The sequence below is a fragment of the Diospyros lotus genome, chromosome 11 (genome assembly GCF_014633365.1).
Source record: "Diospyros lotus cultivar Yz01 chromosome 11, ASM1463336v1, whole genome shotgun sequence".
In the NCBI taxonomy this organism is placed as follows: domain Eukaryota; kingdom Viridiplantae; phylum Streptophyta; class Magnoliopsida; order Ericales; family Ebenaceae; genus Diospyros; species Diospyros lotus.
The window spans coordinates 25,644,338-25,671,524 of record NC_068348.1 but is presented as its reverse complement, the minus strand read 5'-3'; the positions used below and the strand labels follow the sequence as shown (position 1 = coordinate 25,671,524).

The window sequence follows — 27,187 nt, the reverse complement described above, 5'->3', positions numbered from 1 at the left end:
TGATAATCTTGATCTTGTGGGATATGTAGATTCAGATTTTACAGGTGATAGAGATTCCAGGAAATCCACTACAGCTTAGTTCTTTACATTGGGAGGTAACTGCATCAGTTGGAAGTCACAATTGCAGCCTCTGGTTGCATTATCTTCCACTGAGGTAGAATACGTGGCAATCACTAATGCCTTTAAAGAAGCCATTTGGCTTCAAGGCCTCCTGAGGGAAATCAATTTGCTTCAAAGCAAAGTGGTGGTGTTCTCGGATAGTCAAAGTGCTATCCACCTCTGTAAAAATCCTGTATATCATGAGAGGACTAAGCACGTTGAGGTAAAGTATCACTTTGTCCGAGAACTGGTAACAAATGGAACTGTGATTATTAAAAAGGTTTCTACCAAGGATAATCCAGCTGATATGGGAACCAAGACTTTGACTGCAGCCAAGTTCAAGCATTGCTTGAGTTTGCTGCACATTGAAGTCAGTTGATCCTTCAACTGACAAGAGTGATGATGGTAAGAAATTGAAGCATGCTACACTATCTTCTGAGTAGTGGGTTCATTCTCCTCTTGATGTTTCAAGGTGGAGATTGTTGTGGGTGAAGCATCAAAATGCTGCCATTTTGATTGGAAGGCAATGTCAGCAACCTCAGCAGTCCACGTGGACGGCTGATGGAGGGCCACATTGTAACCATCAAGGGTCATTTCTCAGCTGTCTGGCGCCTCTTGATTGTCCTTGCTCTGCTCGACACCCCTTTGCTTGTCCTTATTGCCTTTCTGTTAATCGTGCTCTACGATTAATTGATGGCCATCGATGCTGCCTTTATCAGATTCCATCTCAGCCGTTCAACTCTCGTATAAATGTAACAGTGCCTCGGGATGGTAAATTAGACGGGAAAAATCGCATAAAATAAAGGGGGAAAGGAAGGAGATCAATCGGGAAAGTCTCTCATCTTGGGCGAGCTTTGTCTTTGTTCTTGTATCTCTGTTTGTTGTAATTGTTGGTTCTAGGTTTGCTTCTAATCAATATTTAATGATTGTGAGGCTATTTTGTTTAGACGAACCAATGATGTACAATTTGTATGGTTGGATTTTGTAACCTACTCGATTTAATGCAGTGAGCTCTTTCTTCTTGAGCTCAACGTGGACGTAGTCCATTTGGGTGAACCACGGTAAATCCGTTGTGTCCCTCTTTTAATTTCTGTATCTTTTCTTGTCTGGTTTGTTTGAGATTCATTTTATCTTGTAAGTGATTGAATGTTTTTGATCTATCGAAGCCCTTTTCGGATTCTGTAAAGTTTGTTTTAGTTCAGTCTTCCGCTCGGCCCAACAAATAACTAGCCAGGTGTAGGGATATCAAAATCAGCTTTATTTTTCTGAACATGTAGGTAAGACCAAATTCCCGAATCAACGAGTAAGGAAAAGCAAATGCCACAAAATCTGCAGGTCTTAAAGAATACTTGCTAGTGATTAAAAAAATCTATGTATGGGCAGTGGTGCAAGAAAATATAACGGTGGTAAGAAAATCAAATATGCGGTGGCAACCAGGATAGCGGAATCAAGAGCTATAAGAACGGAGAATACAAAAAGCATACCCATACGTACCACTTGAGAGTTTAATTCCCCAAATGCCTTCTGCAAGACCTTATCCATTATCAGTATAAGTATAATCCAAGAGTGACAACCAAACGCAATTTGTCGAACACCTAATAGACACAATACAGAACCCATTAAAGCAGTCCATTTTAAACTTCAATCTAACATCCAGCGAAGGCATGAGAAAGTTGTGGCTCACTCTTTGAAGGCATGTGGAAGTAAAACCGCTATCTCATCATCCATGGATTTTGCAGGAACTATCCAGTTGGAGACGTTTTTTCAGGATCTAGCCACAAGAGTCGAGAACTGGCTCTTGTATATAATCTGGGTGTTCAAATGTTTCAAATGAACAGGAATAGTTCCTTAAAACAATCCCTGTTCCTCAGATTCCTTACCAAAAAAAAGGGAACGGAAATAGTGGGTGAAGGAGATTGCTGGTCTGGAAATATATGGAAGCGGTGCCGTGCCGTTGGTGGTTGGATAATTTCCCGGGAATTTCAAAATTTAGTTTTGTTAGTTCAATAGATGGGTGGAGCCATCCGCCATGGAGGGGCCCAACTCCAACAATAACGAATATAACTTACCTATTGACAAAAATAGAAAAATGGTGCCCGAGAGATGCTATATTGGTAAAACACCTGAAGTTTTATATAGAGCATTAGGAAGTTTTATATAGAGCATTAGGGTTCGAATTAATGTAAAAATTTATTAAAAAGTTTAAATTTTACATGAACTACTGAATATCCAACTCTAAATATATACAAATTGTATTTATATCCGAATTTATTCAGAGGTGCATTAGGAGAAAGGTCACCTAGCCCTAAGAATTAGTCAAATGAAATTCGGACATCCCAGGTAAATAAAAAAAATAAAAAATAATATTTTTAAAAAAAATAAAAAAAGTAAAAAATTAAGAACATAAAAAAATGTGTAATTAAAAAAGTATAGAAATTTTTTTGTAAATATAATCTTTTAAAAAAATAATTATTTAATAAAAAATAAATATGAATTTTATAATACATTGAAACAAATGTAAACATAAATTCTATTATCCGCGAGTCTTTTTTGTGTATTTTTTTATATTTTTTTAATATTAAAAAACAATCCCAAAATATTATCAAAATTGTAGATATAACTTGAAAATACTTTTTGGTATTGTGGAAAAGGAAGGATTTTAAAAAGGCCAAAACAACACCCCTAAAACTCTTTCGTGCATTATAAGAGAGAAATATATGATTACTATTAATTAAAGTAAATAGTATTTAAACTCTTCTTTTAAGTGCTCTCTCCTCTTAGTTAGAGGAGTAGGCTATCCAACGTAAACTCTGAATCAACTAAGAGGTTTTGTGCATGAAATGTTATTTATTTGAAATATTTTAAAAACGCATTGTGAAGGTCTTTTTAACTGTAAAAACATATTTTAAAAATTTTTAATTTTACAACTAAATAAGTACTAACATTTTATGTTTCAAAAAAAATATTTTTTATTTGCAAAACTTTAGAAAACATTTTCATAATATAAAATTAAAAAATTATGTTTCCTAATTGGGCATTCAATAAAAAGGGTAAAAATTAGAAAATATTTAATTGGTGTTAACTAGTATTAAGCGGTGGTCTATAATTGAAAAGAAACTAAAGTAGTATATTTATATTGAAAAAATACAAAGATTAGGTCTAAATTTTAAAAATAGGCAAAAATTGAATTATTCTTAACTATAATTTACCCCTAAGTAACTATAACCTAATTGTAATCAATCGCACGCATGAAAATTTTTATGTGGTTTTGTCAGAATAATGCTTATTCCATGACTGTTCTTCGATTATTTCGACAAAGCAACATTATATCATTCTTGTTCTCACTCTCGCTATACAATGGTTTTTAACTCCTATTTATAGTGTGGGGTGTTTATAATTTGAACCAAATTAAAAAAGATAGAAGGATAACATTATGGAGGACAATGTGTCCTTATCAACTCCATAAAATCGGGAGTGGATCTCGTATTACCAGAGATCTGGTTTGTCTCAAATAAGGTATGTGAGTTTATTCTGCGATCTTTTTGCTATGTGAGCTGAATGGTTCGTCCAGCGAGTTAAAAAATATTACCAGGAGCTCGTTTGGTTTCACGATCTGAGTTTGGATCTCAACGACGTGCAACCTTAATCTAAGGACCTCTGTCTTAGGCCAGTTGAGCTTTAGGAGATTGGACTGATCTGTTGGATCAACTCCAGCCCATAAGAGATAGTCCGAAAAATATCCATAATACTAATATTATAAGTTTTGTAATTTCTAATATAAAATTTGCCAAATCTAAGAAGAAACTAGTACTAAGTTTAACCCGAGATCGAACTCATTTTTCATCACAGTTAAACACGATGATAACCAAGATAGATACTATAAAAATCATTATGACAATAATATAGATATTTATGATTAATTACTTGTTGCGAAAAAATATCTTTATTTTTTTTCCCAACTAAATGAAAGGGTAATATGAAAGGCTAAGGAACTCTCATTTGAGGGTGTCCTCGTCTCAACTCATGCCCGACCCCTCTCGGTTAGGTATTTGGAGTAACTCATTTAACTTCTACTACTCCAAAGCTTAAAGTATATGTAAAAATATATATGAAATTTAACAATTAATGAAATTTAAATTACACATAGAAAGTGTTAGTATATTCAACTATTACAAAAATTTGAAGTACATAAGAAATTATTGTTTGATCACATTATTTGTTATTTCAAATTTAAATCTCGATGTTAACTGAATTTTAATTTTAGAAAATGATATTTTACACAATTATTCTTATAAAAACAAACTACTTATAATAAGAGTGGCATTTTCCAGTCACAAAGTAAATTTGATGAATTCTTTTGCTATCCAAACAATGGATATAATTCAAATGGCTTATCCTTAATTGTCCCACTTCCTTTTTCCCTACCTTAATTACTAAAATTTCTTTTTCTTATTTCCCTTAATAAACTTTATTCTTAAATCTTTTGGCCTTTGCTTAAAATAAAACCTTTTAAAGAACAAAGAAATTTAAAGATATGTTTAGTTGTGGAAAATACTCCAATTTTATAATTAAATATGTTATAGTATTTTATATTATAAAAATTAATAATGTTTGTTTCTTAACAAATTTAGAAAATGTCTTTTCTTGATTTTTTTTAATTCATAGTGTCAAATTAAAAAATAAAAAAGAAAGAGTTTTCTATTTTCTTATTAGAGATTCAACCACTTAATTTAAATTTTGAATTGAAAAATTCTTAAAATATTTTGTTAAACTGAACAGATCCTAAAATTTTACTTATTTTTGTTTCGGACCTATAGAAAGTGAAAAAAAAAAATATTTTTGAGGAAAAAATATTTTTACAACCAAATGCAAAAATAGACTTATCTTAAAAATTTGAGAAATTCTTTTTAGTTTAGAAACCAAAATTAAACCGTATAATTTTAGCAAGAAATCACACACAAAATATTGTCACATATCTACATTCATTTTTACGATATATTTCACAAACCACCCACAAGATTAATTGAAAGATCACCTCTTAGGGAGCCGATGAATTGTGTATTTTGAATAATTTTGTAATATTAAAAAAATTATACATTTTGATTGATTTGTAATAATATTTTTCTTTAACATAAAAGGAGCATCGATTCAATATATGTAGTAAATCACCGTTCATAGAAATTTTCCAAACATATCTTAGGTATAATATATATATATATATATATAGAAAAGTGGTTGCATTTAAAAAGAAGAAATAAGAAATAGTTATGATTGCAAAATCATTTTTCTTTTCTAAAATGTATTTCTAATTTTAATCGAAAACATATACATTTGAATAGCATGCATTGGAGCACTGATTGCAAGGAAAACTAAAATAGTTATGCTTGATACTAATGAGTTGAATTCAAATGAGAAAGTATTGTACGGAAAATAATATTATCAAAAACATAAGAAACAAACTATAAGAATACAACATTTTTTGAGTGGTTTAGCCAATAAATCTAGTTCACTATTTTAATTTCTCACTAAAGATTTGAAAGCATCCTGTCAGGCCCGCTTCTAGATATACCCACTAACATAGGACATCCAAAAAAAGGTCATTTCAAAATGGAACACAAACACAAATATATCCAAAAACTTTATATTATAAGCAAGCTCACTTCTAATATGAGCGATAACCATTCTTACAATATTTCTTAAAACTTACAAGCTATATAATCCTCAAAATAAACAAAGGGTCTATAAACATACAAAAGAAAATAATCTTCAACACTGGCCCTCCTCACAAGTCTCAAAAATCTTTAGGTTGGGGGAGATCTCTGTACACGTCTAAAATCCACTTCAAGCCCCACTAGACTCTCCTTCTGCTATAAATTTTCCCTTATCTGGAATGACAGCAAGCAAACAAGTGAGCCACAAGACTCAGCAAGCATAAATATAGCAAAAGGAGATGATACAATCACTGCATGAAGACATGCATAAGATAGGAATCAATAGAAGACCACTACCCAACATTTAGAACAAAGCGTTTAATCATGCCTTCTATATTATTAATACCTCAATAATTGGTATCTCCTTACTTAACAACAAGGCACCCATGAAACTCATAGAGTGACATTCGTACAATTTAAATAATGGCATAAAAACCCATTTCCCATATGTGACTCATAGCACAAGAAGCCACCAATTCATGCTCATGCAATTTTATATAATGATAGAAATAAATGTCCCACATTGGCCCTTTAGGCCTCCACATCCATGACAAGAATTCTTACATATATATATATATATATATATATCAAAATCCATTAGCTACTACAGTGGCAGGAGCATCACCTGCCGGGTTATGGCCACCTCACCCGCGCCAGGCGCTCAATGGGATATTGATTAGTGGTTAATTTTGTAAAAATTTTGTTATAATTATACCATTCTTTTGATCTTAAAAATGGTTTAAATTATATATTAATATATATTTTATGGTTATATGCAAGTTTAAATTGAAAAATGAATGAAATGAAATTTTAAAGTAAAATTTAATAATAATAATAATAATATATAAAATTATATATAATACATATACATCATTATATGCATGCATGTAATATATATATATAATATAATCTAATATATATATGTGCCATGTGTAATACATATATATAATATATAATTTATTAATAACATTAAATTATTATTATTATTATTATTTTTTTTTTTAGGCATGAAGAATTCAAGCCCATGAAGAAATCAAGTCCATGAAGAATTCAAATCCATGAAGAAATCAAATCCATGAAGAAATCAAACCTATGAAGAAATCAAGCCCATGAAAAATTAAAGTCCATGAAGAATTCAAGCCCATGAAGAATTAAGGCCCTATTTGAGCAACCCATGGAAGATATTATTTGGAGAAGGCCCAAGGATTATTTTTAATCCTAATGAAGATTAAAAACCAATTTATAGAAATCTATTTTTATTTTTTATGTGAGAGCTTTATTAGGTGTGTTTTTTAGCTAAAATCCATTTAACTATTAGGTGGATATTATAGCTAAAATCCATTTAACTTTATGAGTGCTTTATTAGGTATGTATTTTAGCTAAAATCCATTTAATATTAGGTGTGTATTATAGCTAAAATCTATTTAACTTTAAGTGTGTGAGTGCCCATTAGATATAATTATGTCTAATTGAATAATTGAAATTGTGTGGTTTGTATTGCATCTTGTGGCCTATAAATAGCTCACTTGATTGCATTTGTAAGTGTGATTATTATTCTTGAATAAAAGTTTAGTTGTTTCCTTATAATTCTCTCTTTGAGAATTGTTCTTGTTCTTTCTCATTTTCTTTAGTACTTTCTCTTATAATCTTACTTTTTTTTCTTTCTTCTTTTAAATTCTTATGTCATTTATTATTACTTTATTATTCACCGCCTAAATGGCCGGTTAATTTGTGCCTTTAAATTTCTGTAATTTTAATTCTTGTCATTTAATTATTCACCGCCTAAATGGCCGGTTAGTTTATGCCTTTAAATTTCTGCAATTTTAATTCTTGTCATTTAATTATCCACCGCCTAAATGGCCGGTTAGTTTATGCTTTTAAATTTCTTGTCATTTAAATTCTGTTATTTAAATTACGTCATTTAAATTTTTGTCAATTAACTTTCAAATAAAAATGAGTAGTTAAATCTAATCTTGGGTTAAGGCAAGGACAATGTCCAACGCCAATGATTCCCAAAGAAAGCTGCGCTTTAAATAAGTAACATTAATTTAAATTTCAGTATGAGTGTGTATTAATTATTAAAAAAATCACTAGGTTTGGATTGGAGCGTAAGCCTAACTTAGAGCTTTCATGCCATGTATGAGAGTTACTAGAACTGGAAACGCTATCATACTTAAACTCAGATGATTAATTTAGTTGTTTTGTGTATTAATTGCAATTAGATTTATGGTGGTTGCTTAAATTAGAATCTCGCATATCATGTATGAGGATTGCTTAATCTAGAACTATCATCATCTCTAATTGCATTTAATAACAAACCCTCATATCTGAAATTAAATTAATGTTGCTAATTTTTTATGCTAAAATTTGGGAATCAACGGGTTGGTACTGAAATTGTCTTAACTCAAGCACTATCCAAATTCATATTTTTACGTTTAATGTTTATTTCAATTTCTGCCTTACTTTATTTTCTAGTATCTGTTGTCTAAAAAAAAACTCATAAAAAAACCTTGTTTCCAATTTGTCCAAATGCGTGTGCGTGTGTGTGACATTCTTTTTCTTTTGCCATAAATAAATCTCTCAGTGGACGACCTGGATTCATCCAGAAAATATAAATTTAAATTTGGACTACAACTGCACTCGTACACTGGCGAGTATAAACCTCTCACTAAAATAAAACAAATATAAAAGTTTTATTATGATTTGTTCTTATTATGTTTTAATTGCAGGGTGAGAGTGCAGTCAGATATCCTGTCTTACACTTGCGGAACTTAGTTGCCATGCCAAAATAATAATAAGAGGCGCTAAGATAATGATAGCAATGCATTGCACAAGGTAAGAGATTTCCACGGACATGCCAACTAAAAACATTACTTAACGACTTCCCAAAACATGATCGTTATGGTTAATATAGATTTAGGATAGCCTTAACTGACTCAAACCATGTCCAAAATATATCATATTATATATCAAATTAAATTCCTTGAAGTCTAATTTATGACTTTTCAAACGGATCGCAATTCCGAGTTCTACATCAAAAGTTATGGCCGAAAAAGCGAAGCATGCGCAGTGTAGTCAAATCGAGTCGACTTGGCCAGAGTCGACTTGCTCAAAATCGAGTTGACTCGACCCTAGTTGACTTGGCTGGAAAAGGGGAAAAAGACCCAAAAGAAACAAGCTTTGGCCAAGTCGGCTTAACCCCCAACTAAGTCGACTCGGCGCAACCCGAAATGCACCAAATGCATACAAAACACCTAAAACCACCTATGGAAAATCTCCTAACGCCCAAGTTGCCATTCCATGAATGAAAGATGGGGAAGAACAAGTCCCATAGAGACCCAAAAACAAGACCCACTGACCTTTTTGAATGAGACCCACATTTTAGAAAAGATAAAAACCAACCATTTAACTCAAGTTTTCAAAACATCATTTGGAGATATGAAAATATCAACTTGGTCAATCATAAAAATATGATCTTGCATTAAAAATAGGAGAAATGAAGAGGGATGCTTGCCTTATTGATGAAGAAAACCAAGAGAAGGATAAGCACTTCAAGATCTTCAAACCTTCCCACCTTAAGAGCTTGCTTCTATCGTAACTATTGGGAGAAAAAGAGAAGAAAAAGATGAAGAGGATGATGGTAGGACTGCCAAAAGAAAGAGAGAAAGAGAGGAAGATTGGAGAAGAAATAAGAAGGCATGGCTTGCATTCTCGCTAGCCACCAAAACCCACCAACTTCACTCCCATTTTCCACATTTGCTCCTTACACACACACACAACACTACTTTATCAAGCCCCTTTTGGTCTTTTGGCTCATTTCCATTTTCAATCCCATTTTCTTTAATCACCAATTTTACACACAATATAACACACAAATTTATATATATATATATATATATATACAATTTATGCCAAAGCCCACTACTACTCATAGCCCAAGCCCATTCAAAAGCCCATCCATGCTAGGCCCATGAAATTATTTAACCCATCACTTTCATTGGGTTTTAAGCACTTGAGCCAAACACACTTTATAACAACCATTTATACTTTAATTTTACAAACTCAAGAATAATTTACTTTCAAGAAAATTTTAATCGAAAATATTATTATTTATTTAATTGTAACTAACAATTAAAGCCCACATGACATGCTCTACACCACAATGAATATCATCTAAGACCCATTAAACAAGTCGTTACACATCCACTGAGAGATTTTAGTTTTTAAAGATTAATTATAACCTATACATAGTTTTTACAAATTCAATTAAAACCTCTATTTTTCATGGGTTAAGTAGGAACCCTAGTTTTTGTAGGAGCAGTTGTAACATCTATTTTTGTAGGCTAAGAAGTAACCTCTACTTTTAAGAACAAAGCAACACCAAAACATACTTTTTAAGGGCTAAGGTAGAACCCTTACAAGACTTGTTGGAATATGAAATAAATGTTAAGCTCAAAACAAGAATTTTCTCAAAGAATAAGATGTACAACACAAGAGAGAAAGAGAGAATTGACACAAGAAATGAGAAAAGTATGGAAAATAAAACACTCAACTCTTTTGTTCCTAATTTCTAGTTCAAGAAGATCTACATGAGATTTGACCAAATACTAGCTTGAAGTGAAAGAGGATGAGCATGAAAGACTTATCAATCAATCAAGGAACAATGGCCTAAATTGAATTCAGCTTTGTTGTGCTAGGTTTAGATTAGCTTGACATTGTTTGGACAGCTAATTAATTTTTTACAGCACTTGGCCTTTTATAGAAGGTTTGAGACTTGGGATTAGCTTTGATATCTGCATATACTTATAGGTTCTTTTGATTTGATTGATAATAATCAAATTTATCAAGAGAAACATACAAATTATAAAGATAAACATTTCACACATTATATATAAATATATTTATCATTTTGTTACAAGAGAACATAATTAGACTTCTTAAAAAAAGATAAACTTCAAACGATAAAAAACTGTCATTTCTTTCTTCTCTGAGTTACGACCATATTTTTCAAATTCACACAGAAAATACTCGAGTATATGATAGGCTTACTCGACTAATATAGGACCTTATTTGATTGGACTAACTATCTAATCGATTATATGGTAGACTTACTAGAGTATGGCCAAGTCCTTACTCGACTAAAGTAGAAACCACATAAATTTACGTTACCCCCTCAATTACAAGGCTAAGCTTACTAGACTATTGAAGATCTTTACTGGAGTACACACATGTGTGATATACTTGATTATATTTAGGTCCAGAGACTTAGCCAAATTTTAACTTATCTTTACTCGATTAAGAAGATTATTCATTCAAATATAAAATTACATTAGTCGATTATAAAACAACTTCACTCGAATAAAAGGATGCTCAAATGATATAGCTTTTAGCAATACTCGATTTTCAGAAAGATTTATTCAAGTACAAATGAGTTTTTACTCGATTTTAAAAACATCTTACTCGATTAAATTTAAGATAACAAAAATTTGCATAATGTTCATGGCAACAAAGTCTATCCTCCACTAGGACTACTAGGGCGAGATAGATATTTGGGCCCTTGGTTGTATCATTTTGTAGCTTATTATTGGGAATGAGCCGTGGAAGCATGAGCCAGGAATGGTTTCTGCGGCTTTGATATATAGGATTGCCTTCACAAACAAAGTTTCAAAAATTCCTAATTTCGGGTTGATGTCTTCTGAGGTCGAAGATTTTCTAAACAAGTGCTTGGTTAAGGATCCAAAGTCCAAGTGGACCGCTGACAAGCTGTTGGGCCATCCCTTTCTTTTGGCTACCAAGAGAATTCAAGAGCAAACAAACAAGAAAGCACTGGTTATTCCTGAAGGTGAGAAAGCAAGGCATATAGCTCATCAATGTCCGAGAGTACATTAGGCCAAACTTGATTGTGTACCCTTTAGTTGTGCTTGCTTGTAGAAAGAGGAAGAGAATCAAGAAAGATGTAGAGCAATTGCAAACTGCAGTCTACTAGCAATTTCAAGCTAGATCTCCAAGTCCAACACCGGGGTGTTAAGAGATTTTCGGTCTTACCAGACCTAAGCACCAACATTCAAATTTTCACTTAGGTTGTGGACGCAAAATAATTCTTGATTGCAGCTTCAAGTTGCAAGGGAATCATTGATGCAATTCAATTATTTGTGAATGTACTTGCACATTGATTAATGCAGCACTTGTACTGATCCAGTAAATGCAAATACCAACTCAGCAATTATAAATACAACTATCCATCAATGAAAGTGAACACTTTATTTTATTCACATGAGCAGTCCTTTTTGTAGTACACTTAACTACAGCTTCAAACAATACCCAAGTTCCAATGTATTTAGATGTGTAGATTAGGGAGCATCTACAATTGCGGATGACCTTTTGGTTCTTAACATGCATGATTTCTAATGGCATTTCGGTTGATTTGCAATCCCTTCGCAACCAGATTTTATTTCATCAAAGGTTTTTTTTTTTTTTTTTTTTAGGGATGTAATATGTTTTCTTGAGATTTCTCAAAGTCCTTTTTGCACCTAGATTATGGTTGTTGTCATAGGCTTTTCGACAACATCCAATACATGGTTTTAGCATCAGCTTTCTCCCAATTGATCCCATAAATGATTTTTTTTTTTATATCAATCGATACACATTAAAATCATACCATTAAAAGGGTTCTCCAAATTTTTTCAAAACTTTTTTTTCTTTTTACTTTTAGAATCATCAAAGTGCCCTTAAAGTTGTTACTTAACGAAAAGGACATGCAACCCACATTTTTTGCTCGCTTGAGCTAGATATGGGCCCTAAATATTTCTCCTTACTTTGAAATTTTTCAAGAATGAAAATAATATGGTTTAGGATTTTTATGAATTTTCTCAGGCTTTTTGGAAAAAATTCGTGTGGGTCCAAAACCCCAAGTAGCAGTTCAGTCCATTTTTCATTCCAGCCTTTTTTTTTTTTTTTTGTTGGACTTCACCAATGAGAAAGATATTTTTACCCTTATTTTTATATAAAGATATATGACACAAAATAATTTATGTAAAAATAAGAAGAAAAATAATTTTTTTCTTAGAAATATTATTTTTTTCACTTTCTATAGGCCCAAAACATAAATAAGTAAAAAATTAGTGTTCGTTCAGTTTCACAAAATAGTTAAAAAAATTATTTTAATTTTTTATTAAGTGGTTAAATCTCTAATAAGAAAATAGAAAACTCTTTCTTTTTTATTTTTCAATTTTACACTATGAATTGAAAAGCATCAAGAAAAGATGTTTTCTAAATTTGTTAAGAAATAAACATTATTAATTTTTATAACATAAAATACTATAACATATTTAATTATAAAATTGATGTATTTTCCACCACTAAACATATCATTTTTTAAAAAATAAAATTCAAGTAACATGGAGATTCAAATTCGAAAAGACGAATAATCCCATATGTACTTCAAATTTCTATAATAGTTGACTATGTTAATTTTTTTTATTTATATTTTAAATTTTATTACCTATTAAATTTTATGTACATTTCATGGTATACTTCAAGCCTTGGGGTAGTAGAAGTTAGATGGATTGGCCCCAAGTATTATTTCAATTTTGATCTATTTTGATTTTTTAACTCTATTATCTTGAGAAGTTATTAGCGGTACAATTGATTCGAAGTTGTAAATTTAGAAATATTTTTAAAATAATAAAAAATTTAAGTGTTTAAATAAAAAAATGTATAACTACATGATTAAAATATATATTTTAACAATTTTTTATATTAGAATTTACAAAACTCATAATATCAATTTACAGTTACAAAAGGATAAATTATAATTAAAAAAATTCAATTTTTGCCTAATTTTAAAATTTAGACCCAATCTTTATATTTTTTCAATATAGATATCTGACTTTGGTTTCCTTTCAATTATAGACTACTATTTAATACTCGTCAAAACTGATCATTCAAAAATTATTAATTTTTAAAATAAAAAATATTATTTTTGAAACATAAAAAAATATTTTTAAAAAATAACATTTCATATTTTTTTTTTAATTTCCGTCCCCTTTAAGGGATTGATTGTTTTAAGCAACTATTCCTGTCCCTTTGAAACATTTGAATGCCCAGCTTATATACAATAGCAAGTTCTCGACTTCTGGTGGCTAGATCCTGGGAAAACGTCTCCAATTGGAGAGTTCCAGCAAAATCCATGGCATGGATGATGAGATAGCGGTTTTACTTCCACATGCCTTCAAAGAGTGAGCCACAACTTTCTCATGCCTTCGCTGGATGTTAGATTGATGTTTGAAATGGACTGCTTTAATGGGTTCTGTATTGTGTCTATTAGCTGTTGGACAAATTGCATTTGGTTGTCACTCTTGGGTTATACTTGTACTCATAATGGACAAGGTCTTGCAGAGGACATTTGGGGAATTAAATTCTCAAGTGGTACGTATGGGGATGCTTTGTGTATCCGCCGTTCTTATAGCTCTTGATTCCGCTATCCTGGTTGCCACCTCCTATTTGATTTTATTACCGCCATTGCATTTTCTTGCACCACTGCCCAACATATATTTTTTACATCACTCGCAAGTATTCTTTAGGAGCTGCAGATTTTGTGGCATTTGCTTTTCCTTACTCGTTGATTCGGGAATTTGGTCTTACCTACATGTTCAGAAAAATAAAGTTGGTTTTGATATCCCTACACCTGGCTAGTTATTCATCCACACACAAAATTGTTCCCTTACTTCCCCTTAATTGGTCTTTGTCATGTGATAAATTTCACAACGCAGTTATATTGAGGCTGGTCTAGATTTGGGTTCTAAGTGAGATCTCAATACGGTTTAATGCTGTTGTTACACCCTGGTTCCAGCGGAAAATTGGAGGTAGCTTAAGTGGAGAGTAGCTTTGTGGATTGGTGTCTCGAATTATGTCTGATTTAACTTCCAAGGTCTCTTCATAAACACACCAGGACAGCAAATTCAATTTAACCTATTCTATGATTCTGTTGACAGAAATCAAAAATGATATATTCCCACTGTTGGTGACTTGGTGCAAGTGTGATAGAAGTTTGGTGGAAACTCACAAGATGTTGCCCGACCTGTAGCATATGATTTTTCATTACGAAAAGCATGATCCATCCACGTGGGGGTCACTGTAAGTTCGTTTTCTTATACAGCTTTGGCTTTGTTCATGGTGTTTTCAATTGGAGGCTCACCACCTTTGCTTTCTTCCGATGGTTTTACTGCTATAGCTGTGAGGAAGTAGTAAAAAGGAAGCGATAGCTGCTGAGGTATGAATGAGTTGCCTAAGGCTTTCTTCTTGTTTTCATGCTATGGATTGTGATTCAGTTGTGTATCACACACTAATGCTTCAGACTAGGAACTAGAGACAGTTAGTGCCTTCACACTTCAAGCAGAATATTTTGATAATCTACTCCATTGGCACACGGTTACCGAATTTAGAATCCTGCTCACTGTTTAAATTGGAATTTTTCTCACTTCCATGATTTTTTTTTAGTTTTCTGATTAGTTTTTTATGCTGGTAGACGTATGCTCCCCCAAAACCCACTTCTTTTTGTTGCTTAATTGTTGTTGTGTTTGCTCCCTTATTGCTGATACTCTTCTTTCAAAGTACTTGCTTAAGAAAAATCTTAAGTCTTACCATGAAACTGTACATCGGCGATCTCTTACACTTGAAGAATCTGAGTGATATACGAGGACATGGATTAACAGATCTGTAGATCTAAAATTTTCCTGAAAGCAGGCAGAGTATGGCAGTGCATTATGAGCTTTTGAGGCATGAGATCTGGTTATAAACCAGATGATGCCTTAACCAAATTGCCTAACACTTATATGCTAGAATTTTTTTGAGTTGGGAGATATTCTAGCTGAGGGAAAGTTCACAAGGGACCTGAGGCACAAAGCTGAAATCCAATTTATTCCTGTACGTTGCCTGGAGGTAGATGGTATAATATTGAAGAAATCTCAGCTTTCTTTTATGTGTCCATGGTCTAGTATTGGATCTGAGGTAAAAAAGTAATAAGAGCCCAGGAGAATGACTTGATTTTAAGTTGTGGTATGATGTACAGGTGACAACTCTGATATAAAATTTGATTATGTTTTTCTGGTATAAAATTTTCAGTTCATTCTAGTTGAGATGCAAAAAGCGTTTAGTAAATCACTGTTTCAGGGACTTGAATCTTTAAACCACTGGTTTTAGACCTTATGCGCACTATCCTTGTTTTGATTAACCTAGGTCTAGACCTAATTAGGGAGGGGAAGGGTCACCACACCAGCTTTCCTCAAGACAGCTTGGTGAGTTCGTGCAATTAGGGGGTTTGGGGTAATGAAATTCCAAAGCAAGGGAAGAAAAATCCAAGAAAATTCTCAAATAACCTACCAACCATATGTTACTTGTGTGCTAGAAGAAAAGGGTGGGGAAAAAATGGTTAAGGCCCTGAATTTTAAGGGTCTGTGTGCCTGCTAACCAAACTTTCAAACCTAGGTAATTTTGCCAACAAGTCCTAGAAAAATTCCCAAGTGCGAGCCCAGAAAGTTTAAAATGACATAGAAGTGAAATCTACGTCCATTTGGAGAATTCAGGTAGGTGAATCTAAGGTTTGGTTTAAAGCTTTTATGACCAATTCAGTACATAGAGAAAAACTTGAGAATTATTATTATTATTATTTTTTAAAAAATCAGCTGAAAAGAACCAAAAGTCCAAAATGACTATGAAATAAATTCTGCCAAGTTTGATGGTCAGAAAAAAACAAAATCCCATATGAGAGTTCTCATTAGTGAAGTCCAACCAGAAAAATAGACTTGAACCAAGAATGGACTGAACTGCTAATTGGGGTTTTGGACCCACGCGGATTTTTCCAAAAAACCTGGGCAAATTCATGAAAATCCTAAACCATATTATTTTTATTCCTGAAAATTTTCGGAGTAAGGAGAAATATTTAGAGCCCATATCTGGCTCAAGCAAGAAAAAAATGTGGGTTGCATGCCCTTTGGCTTGGGCAACAACTTGATGGGCACTTTGATGATTCTCACAGCATAAAAAAGTTGGAAGAATTTGGAGAACTCTTTAAGGGTATGATTTAAAAGTGTACCAATTGTTATAAAAAAAAAAAAAAATCATTTATGGGACAAACTGGGAGGAAGCTGATGTTGAAACCATGCATTGGGTGCTGCCGAAAAGGCTATGATATATCCTTAAATAGTTGTGCTAAAAATATAAAAATCCTTTGATGAACCAACATCTGGTTGCAAAGAACTGTTAATCAACCAAAATGCCATCATAAATCATGGGTGTTAAGAAGCAAAAGATCATCCATAATTGTAGATGTTCCCTAATCTACACATCCAAATACATTGGAACTCAGGTACTTTGAAGCTTTAGTTAATGTACTACAAAAAGGACTATTTATGGACTGTTGTGAAGAAAATAAAGTGTTCACTTCCATTGATGGATATTTGCATTTACAATTGCTGAGTTAGCATTTACATTTACTGGATCAATGCAAGTGCTGCATTAATCAATGTGCAAGTGCATTCACAAATAATTGAATTACATCAATGATTCCCCTACAACTTGAAGCTACAATCAAGAACTATCTTGCTACCACAACCTAAGTGAAAATTTCGATGTTGGTGCTCAGGTCTGGTAAGACTGAAAATCTCTTGACACCCCAGTCTTGCGCTAGGAGATCTAGTTTAAAAATGCTAGTAGACTGCAATTGCTCTGCATATTTCTCGATTCTTTTCCTCTTCCACAAGCAACTGCAGCTGGAGGGTACACTATCAAGTTTGGCCTGATCAATTTGCCTAATGAATTCTGGGACATTGATTAGCTGTGTGTTGCTTTCTCACCTTCAGGTACAACCTATGCTTTCTAGTTTCTTTGTTCTTGAATTCCCTTGGTACCTGAAAGAAAGGGATGGCCTAAGAGCTTGTCAGTGGTCCACTTGAACTTGGGATCCCTAACCAAGCACTTGTTTAGAAAATCTTCAGCCTCAGAAGACATCAGCCCAGCACTAAGAATTTCTAGAATTTTGTCTGTGAAGGCAATCTTAAATATCAAAGCCGCAGATTTCATTCCTGGCTCGTGCTTCCCTGGCTCCTTCTCGATGATGATTTGCCAGATGGTGCAACCAAGGGCCCCAATATTTGTCTCGCGCTGGTAGTCCTACTAGAGGATGGACTTCGGTGCCATGTACACAGGCGTACCCTTAAGGCTCGGCTTGCCTTGCTTCTGCTTCAGTGTGTTCTCAGCCTTCTTCATTGACCCAAGATCGGTGATCTTGGCATCTTCTTGCACTAGCAAGATGTTGTCAGGCTTGTGGTCACAGTGAACCTAGCCTTGCATGTGAAAGTGGCACAGGCCCTTCAAAACAAACCGAGTGTGCTTTCAAACTTCATCCTCCTACACTCAGTTTGTTTTAAAGGGTCTGTGCCACCTTCACATGCAAGGCTATGTTCACTGCGACCTCAAGCTTCAGAACATCTTGCTGGTGCAAGATGCAAAGATTGCCGATTTTGGGTCAGTGAAGAAGGCTGGAAACACACTGAAGCAGAAGCAAGGCAAGCTGAGCCTCAGGGGTATGCCTATGTACATGGCACTGGAGTCCATCCTCCAGTAGGACTACTAGCGTGAAACAGATATTTGGGCCCTTGGCTGCATCGTTCGGCATCTCATCACTAGGAAGGAGCCCTAGAAGCGCGAGCCAGGATTAACATCTGCAACTTTGATATTTAGGATTGTCTTCACAGACAAAATTCCTAGCGCCAGGTTGATGACTTCTGAGGCCGAAGATTTTCTAAACAAGTGCTTGGTTAGGGATCCCAAGTTCAGGTGGACCACTGACAAGCTCTAGGGCCATCCCTTTCTTTCGGGTGCTAATGGAATTCAAGAGCAAACAAACAAGAAAGCACTGGTTGTACCTGAAGGTGAGAAAGCATCGCATAGCTCATCAATGTCCTAGAGTTCATTAGGCCAAACTTCATAGTGTACCCTTCAGTTGCAGTTGCTTGTGGAAATAGGAAAAAAATCAAGAAATATGCAGTTGCAGTATACTAGCAGTTTCAACCTAGATCTCCTAGCACAGCACTGGGGTGTCAAGTGATTTTCAGTCTTACCAGACCTGAGCACCAACATTGAAATTTTCACTAAGGTTGTGGTAGCAAGATAGTTCTTGATTGCAGCTTCAAGTTGCAGGGGAATCATTGATGTAATTCAATTATTTGTGAATGCACTTGCACATTGATTAATGTAGCACTTGCATTAATCCAGTAATTGTAAATGCAAATATCCATCAATGGAAGTGACCACTTAATTTATTCACAACAGTCCACGAGCAGTTCTTTTTGTAGTACATCAACTACAACTTGAAACAACACCTGAGTTCCAATGTATTTGGATGTGTAGATTAGGGAGCATTTTGGTTGATTAGCAGTGCTTTTGCAACCAGATTTTGGTTCATCGAAGGATTTTTATATTTCTAGCTCAATATTTTACGGATATAATATGATTTTCTGGGGTTTCTTAGAGGCCTTTTTGCTCCTAGACTGCAGTTGCTGTCATAGACTTTTTGGCAGCACCTAGTGCATGGTTTCAGCATCAGCTTCCTCCCAGTTTGACCCATAAATTATTTTTTTTAACAATAGATACACCTTTAAATCATACCCTTAAAGAGTTCTCCAAATTCTTCCAGAACTTTTTGATGATTTTAGAATCATCAAAGTGTCCTCGAAATTGTTGCCCAAGCCAAAGGGCATGCAACCCACATTTTTTTCCTGTTTGAGCCAGGTATGGGCCCTAAATATTTCTCCTTACATTGAAAATTATCAGGAATAAAAATAATATGGTAAAATTAGGATTTTCATGAATTTTCCTAGATTTTTTGGGAAATCCATGTGGCTCCAAGACCCCAAGTAGCAGCTCTGCCCATTCTTGGTTTAAATCTGTTTTTCTGGTTGGACTTCACCAATGAGTAGTCTCACATGAGATTCTTTTCTTTTTTTTTTCTGACCAACAAACTTGGCAGAATTTATTTGATGTTCATTTTGGACTTTTGGTTATTTTTAGCTGATTTTTCAAAAAAAGAAAACATTTCTAGGTTTTGCCCTATGTATCAATTTGGTTGTAACAATTATAAACCAAATATTAGATCTCAACTACCCGAATTCTCCAATTGGACAGAGATCTCAACTACCCGATTTCTCCAAATGGACATAGAGTTTATTTCCTCGAGGATTCAAAGAGCAAATCACAATTTTCTCATGTCTCTACTAATTATAGGGTTGTTCTTTGAAATGAACTACTTTTGTGGGTTCTATGTCTGCTAGGTGTTTGATGCATTGAATTTAGTTGTCCCTCTCACTTCTTCTTGGGCTATATGATTAGTTTGGGGTAAAATAAGTTCCTCATTTCGATATCTAATCGATTGATAACCTTGCCATTGAAGTAGCTTTATTTGTGCTTATGATATATATTTGGTTTCTTCTTTCGAAGTTTCATTGCTTTGTTTAATTGGGCCTTCAAGTTGTCATCTAATGTCAAACAAAGGTTTTCCATTGATTATTTGCTTTGCACTATTTTTGATGGAGCTTTTTAGCTTTTTGGTTATCTTTCTTCTTGTTGTTGCTTCAATACAACAATTAATTTGTAGTGCGGGAAAACAAGTCTTAGCTTAGAATGATACTGAGAGCTTCAAGTCTGAATGCAAGTGATCTCGAGGGCTGCAAGTTTGTTTGCAGATGATCAAGAGACCTAGAGTTCTGGATGCAAATGATTAGGTGCCATGATGACTAAGTGCTCTAATGATCAGGTGCCCTAATGATCGAATGCTCTAATGATCAGATGCCCTCTTGATGACCAAGTGCCTTGATGATTGTGCTACCCCCAAATTTGAAGGAAAATAGTAAATAAATAAAAGAGCCCAAGAATGCCCCCCAAAAAGCCCAAGGTAGTAAATGAGGTTTACCAAATAGAACACGAGGAAACAAAAATATAAAAATAGGGTATGGAGCCCAATTCTGAGGCCAAATTTGAGTGGGAAAATGAAGGATTTTTTTACACAAAATCTGATCTGTTGATGAACCCAATGCAAGTGTGTAAGGATGCAAAATGGTTGAATTTTAGAGGTATTCTTGGAATAAACCATTATATCCTCAATAAAACAATGATGAATTGATTTAGAAATGCAGGAACATTAGATTCATAAGATCCATAAAATATTGCGGTGAATTAGTTTGCCCAACTGGCCTGATTTGGAATTCATAGTGTTGATAGCATGATCAAAAGGTGGTTTCAGGGATATCCTTGCCCTTGATCTTCAAACAGTAAGATCTATAACGTAAATCAATTTTGAGAAGACCCGTGTACCGTTCAATTGCTTGAATCACTCATTAGTGGACAGTGGACCGTATTTTTTAATGGTCACTCTGGTTGCTTGAATGCAAGCAACTGTCCTTTTTGACACACCACTGGAACCTCCCATGGGGAGCACACTGGGTCAGATAAATCACCTGGGAGAGTATATTTTTTTGTCCTCTCAGGAAATGTTGCGTTAAATTGTTAATACAATTTCATTAGACTAGCTCAGTAAATCAGATGGGAACACACTGGGTCAGATACAACTTAAGATTAATGAAGCTTGAATACCAGCTAAAGTTGTATTACTTTATCTCTATCTGAGCTCTCTAAAGGTAACAAAGTACCACCAGGTGAGCTGCAGAAGTGCTTTTGCTGCAATAATTTCATGGACCTTTGACATGAACCATTGAAACAACTCTATTTGTACATTTACTGATGCTTGTTCAAGAGGTATTTTTTCTGTTTTTTTTAATTTTTCTTTTTTTTATAGAAGAGCACCACCTCTAGGGGGGCAAAAAATGCGAGCCCATGGCAATTGACCAACAAAAAGCGGAGTAGGGGGAAGCTGCCCGCATACATGTAAGGCGCCTGATTATCTGATTATCTGGGTTCCCTTTCTTTTTCTCTTTAAGGACACCCATTTTAGCCATTTATCCTTTATTTCGTTACTTTCTTATTTCATTTTTACGCATCTTTGTTAGGTGACTTTGGTAAGTCCCAAGGGGGAGGCAATTGAGCGGACTATTCTACACCGTACATCGTTGTGAGTGGATGGATCATATTATGGTGGATTTTTAGATGCCTTTGAATCTCTTTATTTCTTTATATATATCTCCTGTTTATAAATCTTATTTCAGTCTTAATCATTAAACTACACAAAACTGGGGAAGTAAGTTTCATTTTGCTCTCATTGTTGATCATCGTTGTTATAAACATATTCATAGAACGTTCTTTTCACTCTGTTTATTGATGATGATTATTGTAGGATATTCTAGTATTGATTACACGTTTGCATGTTATTGTCCACCTATAACTTACAAATTATCTTTATTCATTGCATGGGAGTATCATGTTGAATTTATATGCTAACAATAATAAACGTTAGTGGCTAGAACATCACGCACTACCTCAATTAATAGGGCCATTGCTAACCCTTTATGTAGGCCAACACACTTGAGACCTTGTCATCTATGAGTTGCTATGAGAAATGTACTCTTATGACTGATTTTACATTAATAGTTTATTAGAGCTTTTAGATATCTAGGCCATCTTTAGTTAGCATATTTTGGATGAGGCCTTGTATTGTTAGTAGTAGTATCAAAGCTAATCTATTACCACTACCAAGTAGGTGTAGGCTAGGAAATATGGATTTATGGCCTAACGAAGATGTCAGGAATTAAAAGGAGTGAGATTTTATTTTGACCCAATTCCACATTGATACTCAATTGAGATCTTGAATATGTTGCTTGGTCTCATAAACCCTTGATTTACCTTTAACTAATAATTTCATGTGAAGACCTGTTACAAAAGGAACAGATCCAACCCAGAACCACAGTGGAGTGACTGCATATCAAAAAAAGGTTTTGAGACTAATTTGGATCCAATTAACAAATGGGTTTCTGGCCTATAGAGAAGGTCAGGAATTAAAAGGAGAGGGAAGAGTTTGTCACTGCTAATGTCTTACATACATAGTTTATTCAACGGTATTGGATATATTATTTTCATAAATCACCTCTAACTAATATTTTTGGATATATTATTGTACTAACTAATTGATGTTTATCAATTGTTTCCTTATCCCTTATTGTTCATTTTGTATTCTGTTACTCATGCCTATCAATTGTTTCCTCATCCCTTCCCCGTTATTGGCTCGTGCATTGACCGTTTATTGCCTCTACTTTTATTTTTCCTATCACAATACATTTTTATCTTTCACTAAGTTGAGACTTAGCCTCTTTCTTTTAACATTTTTCAGAATCATCGCTTGGATGTAATAATTGTGGTATGATTCCTTATGATACTTTTAACGACTCAAGACATACTTATGGATGTAAAACTGACTAAACTAACTTAGAATGGTATATTGACATATGAATTACTAACTATTTAGTTTTTGTAATTATCCATTTATTTATTATTTTATTAATAGACATAGAAACAGAAGGTCTATTGTATGACATTTATATTGAATGGAATGATATTTATATATGATTCTTTGTTATTGATGTTTATATTAGATGATGCGTCGACTAATTAGGTTGATTATATATTTACATTATAATAGTTATTGTATGTATTAGGGTTTTCTAATCTATAAAAGGACCACGATCTTATTAGAGGGTATTTTAATTATTTTATAAAAAGTTCAAGAACCAATTTGGTGAAAAACAAGGTTTAAAGGGTGTTTAAATTAGAAATTTAAAATTTCAAGATTACGGTTAATTTATTTATCCTCGTAAGTAACTAAGTTGGTTTGGCTAATTTAGAAAATTTAGAGACTTATTTGAAAAAATATAAAATTTAAGAAATGTTTGGGTAATTGGGAATGTACGGTTAATTTATTTAAAATAAAATAATAATTATAATAAATAATATTATGCAATTTTTAGGGGCAAAGTTTTGATGCTTGAACTAAACATTCAAATGGCACCTAAGTTGTTATCCTAAAGTTTTGAAAAGCTTTTTTTTGGGAACAAAAAAAAATTATAGATGTAATTTACTAAGAGATGTAAAAAAAAAAAAAAAAATTACAATTATCATTGTCATGAAATATTAACCATCATTTAGTCATTTCTTAACTTAAACAAAAAAGTATTTTCAAATATATTGACAAAGTTCACATTTTATGTTTATGTACAATACGCAATTCCCAATTTGATGATCAAATGGTCAGAAATTGCTCATAAGCAAATGTTTTTCGTATAAATTAATAAATAATTATCTTGAATAAGTGTTACAATCGTGTTTATAATTTACTATTTTTGACAGTGCACTCTCGTGGTTCTATTAAGTGATCGCTGGGCCATGAAAATTTAGGAATGGGTGTGCTAATACCTCATGCAGTAATAACATTATAATATTAATAAAACTAATAGTATTTGTATTAGCCAATATATATATATATATATATATATACACACACTTGAATATCCATTTTTTTCAAAAATAGTAGCAATGTTATTGTAAGGACCACTTGAAGCACTCTGAGAACACGTTGTATGGTCATTTTTAAAATTTGAGAAATTAAGGGTTGGTTTGTTCTAACAAAAACAATTTAGATAACTTATTTTATTTATTTTTAATGTTTTCATAACAAAAAATATAAAAAAAAAAATTGCTTAAGGATAAATATTTTTTTACCAAAATATGAAAAATGACTTATCTAAAAAATTCAACCGGATCCTCTCCCCTCTCTCCCTCACACACACACACACAACTTGATCAGAGTTATTTTGATTAAAATTAACAATCAGTTTATTTTTTTCAAATCTATCTATATCTATGTAGTTATGCCACAATTAATGGGTTGTTTCAAATCCACCAAGATTTGGGCTGTTTTCTACAGCCTTGTTTTGGTTATTTCAATCAAAATAACTTAGAGTTGGTGGTGATCAGAATTAGAATAGCTAAATTGAAATTTGGGTTATTTTGAGTAAAAGAGAGAAAAAGATAAAATAGTCTTTTTCATAATCTTTTTAACAGCAAGGAAAATTTGGCATTCTAAAAAAAAAAAAATAGTAATCAGTACATAGTATTAGACAAAACTCAAAAATGACTCTTTCTCCAAATACAATTCACTTTCTTAAATAACGTATAGCCGTGGTATTATTTTAATTATGAGTTAATTTGAAAAACTTTTTGTTGCCCAAATAATAAATATAAATAAGGTCAATAATTCCAAACAGGTCACTAAATTCTCTACTAAAATTAACAGTCCATTTGTTTCTTAGATACTAAAATTTATTTTCTCATCTGTTTATTGAAAATGACAATAAACAGATGAAAGGAATACACTTCTATTTTACCAAATGCCATATACACCCTCAAAAAAGTTACTTTAATTTCCATAATTCAAATACAATCTCAAAGACAATGAAAGAAAACAAGATGAAAAATAACTTTTTGCATGTAAAATTCAAATATACACATGTGCGCGCGCAAGAGATATAACATACTTTACATTGATTCAAACAGCTGGAGGTGGAGGCTTAGTTTTAAAACATAATTAATATATAGTAACAAAACAAAATAAAAGGCACAACCGACCAATCTGTACTTGGACATGGATGAAATAATTAGCATAAATCGTATCTAGTTTAGGGAATAAACGTATTCTTTTGCAAGATGATATATGATTATGGATAATGCAAATTTACAAGATGAATCATAATATTTCACAAACCACATATCTTGTTCAGTTAACCAGTACTTTTGTAGCCAATTCAATTAATACATGGAAACCGCGTTATCAATCAAATATCTAGCTACTTATCCAGATCAAAATCAAATCCAATCCAATCCAACGCAAGTTACGTATACATATAGCTCCCAAATCAAAGCTTAGTTCTTGTTTCATCGCCATCTTGTTAATTTGTACTGGTTGGGAACAGTGAGCGACTGAGAGAATTTCTTGGAAAGCAAGGATGCAGTGGAGCAGAGGGGAAAAGCTGGGAAGTGGTGCTTCCGGGACGGTGTACGTGGCCCATGTTCTGCAAGATCAATGTTCCATTAAGAACGGCCTTCCTTCTAATGTCATGGCCGTCAAATCTGCGGAAGTTGAGTGGGCTGGCCCGCTTTTGAAAGAGAAGAAACTGCTGACTCGCTTCCAGTCTTGTCCCTATGTTATTCGCTGTTTTGGGGACAATATCACCGACGAGAATGGTGTCCAAATGTACAACCTCTGGCTGGAATATGCCTCAGGTGGTAGTTTGGCCGATCGACTTACGAGGTTGGGTAGAGGGTTATCCGAGGATGAAGTCCGAAAGCACACTCAGTCCGTTTTAAAGGGTCTGCGCCACCTTCACATGCAAGGATACGTTCATTGTGACCTCAAGCCTCACAACATCTTGCTGGTGCAAGAAGATGCCAAGATCGCCGATCTTGGGTCAACGAAGAAGGCTGGAAACACATTGAAGCAGAAGCAAGGCAAGCCGAGTCTCAGGGGTACGCCTATGTACATGGCACCGGAGTCCATCCGCCAGCAAGACTACCAGCCCGAGACCGATATTTGGGCCCTTGGCTGCACCGTTTTGCAGCTCATCACCAGGAAGGAGCCCTGGAGGTGTGATCCAGGAATGGCATCTGTGGCTTTGATGTATAGGATTGCCAGCACAGACAAAGTTCCAGAAATTCCTAGCGCCGAGTTGATGTCTTCTGAGGTCAGAGATTTTCTAAACAAGTGCTTGGTTAGGGATCCCAAGTCTAGGTGGACCGCTGACGAGCTCTTGGGCCATCCTTTTCTTTCGGCTACCCAGGGAATTCAAGAGCAATCAAACAAGAAAGCATTGGCTGTACATGAAGGTAAGAAAGCAACGCATAGCTCACCAATGTCCCAGAGTTCATTAGGCCAATTGATCAGGCCAAACTTGATTCTGTACCCTTCAGTTGTAGTTGCTTGTGGAGAGAGGAGGAGAATCGAGAAGGAAGCAGAGCTGTTTGCAGTATACTAGCAGTTTCAAGCAAGATCTCCAGGCGTAGCACTGGAATGCCAAGAGATTTTCAGTCTTACCAAACCTGAGCACCAACATCGAAATTTTCACTTAGGTTGTTGTAGGAAGATAGTTCTTGATTGCAGCTTCAAGTTGTAGGGGAATCAATGATGTAATTCAATTATTTGTAAATGCACTTGCACATTGATTAATGCAGCACTTGCATTGATCCAGTAAATGTAAATGCTAACTCAACAATTGTAAATGCAAATGTCCATCAATGGAAGTGAACACTATCTTTTTTTCTTAATGGTCCATGAGCAGTCCTTTTTGTTGTACATTAACAACAGCTTCAAACAGCCCCCAAGTTCC

General features: G+C 33.8%; 1 protein-coding gene and 1 long non-coding RNA gene across 4 annotated transcripts in view; both read left to right on the top strand.

Annotated features, from left to right (window-relative positions):
• Positions 1 to 26,899, top strand: part of LOC127812797 (mitogen-activated protein kinase kinase kinase 20-like) — a 35,277-nt gene extending 8,378 nt beyond the window's left edge. The window contains exon 2 of the mRNA XM_052353328.1: positions 26,546 to 26,899. Within this exon, the coding sequence (XP_052209288.1) occupies positions 26,546 to 26,836 (291 nt within the window). The 3' untranslated portion in view covers positions 26,837 to 26,899. The remainder of the gene's footprint in view (positions 1 to 26,545) is intronic.
• Positions 13,915 to 23,322, top strand: LOC127813125 (uncharacterized). 3 transcript variants are annotated; one of them, XR_008026074.1, is made up of 6 exons: positions 13,937 to 14,047; positions 14,137 to 14,237; positions 14,804 to 14,945; positions 15,043 to 15,081; positions 21,658 to 21,746; positions 21,869 to 23,322. It is a non-coding gene; the product is annotated as an uncharacterized LOC127813125 (long non-coding RNA). The 3 variants fall into 3 exon arrangements; XR_008026075.1 differs by lacking the exon at positions 14,137 to 14,237 and having other exon boundaries at positions 13,915 to 14,047; XR_008026073.1 differs by having other exon boundaries at positions 13,937 to 14,237.
• Positions 26,900 to 27,187: the final 288 nt, after the last annotated feature.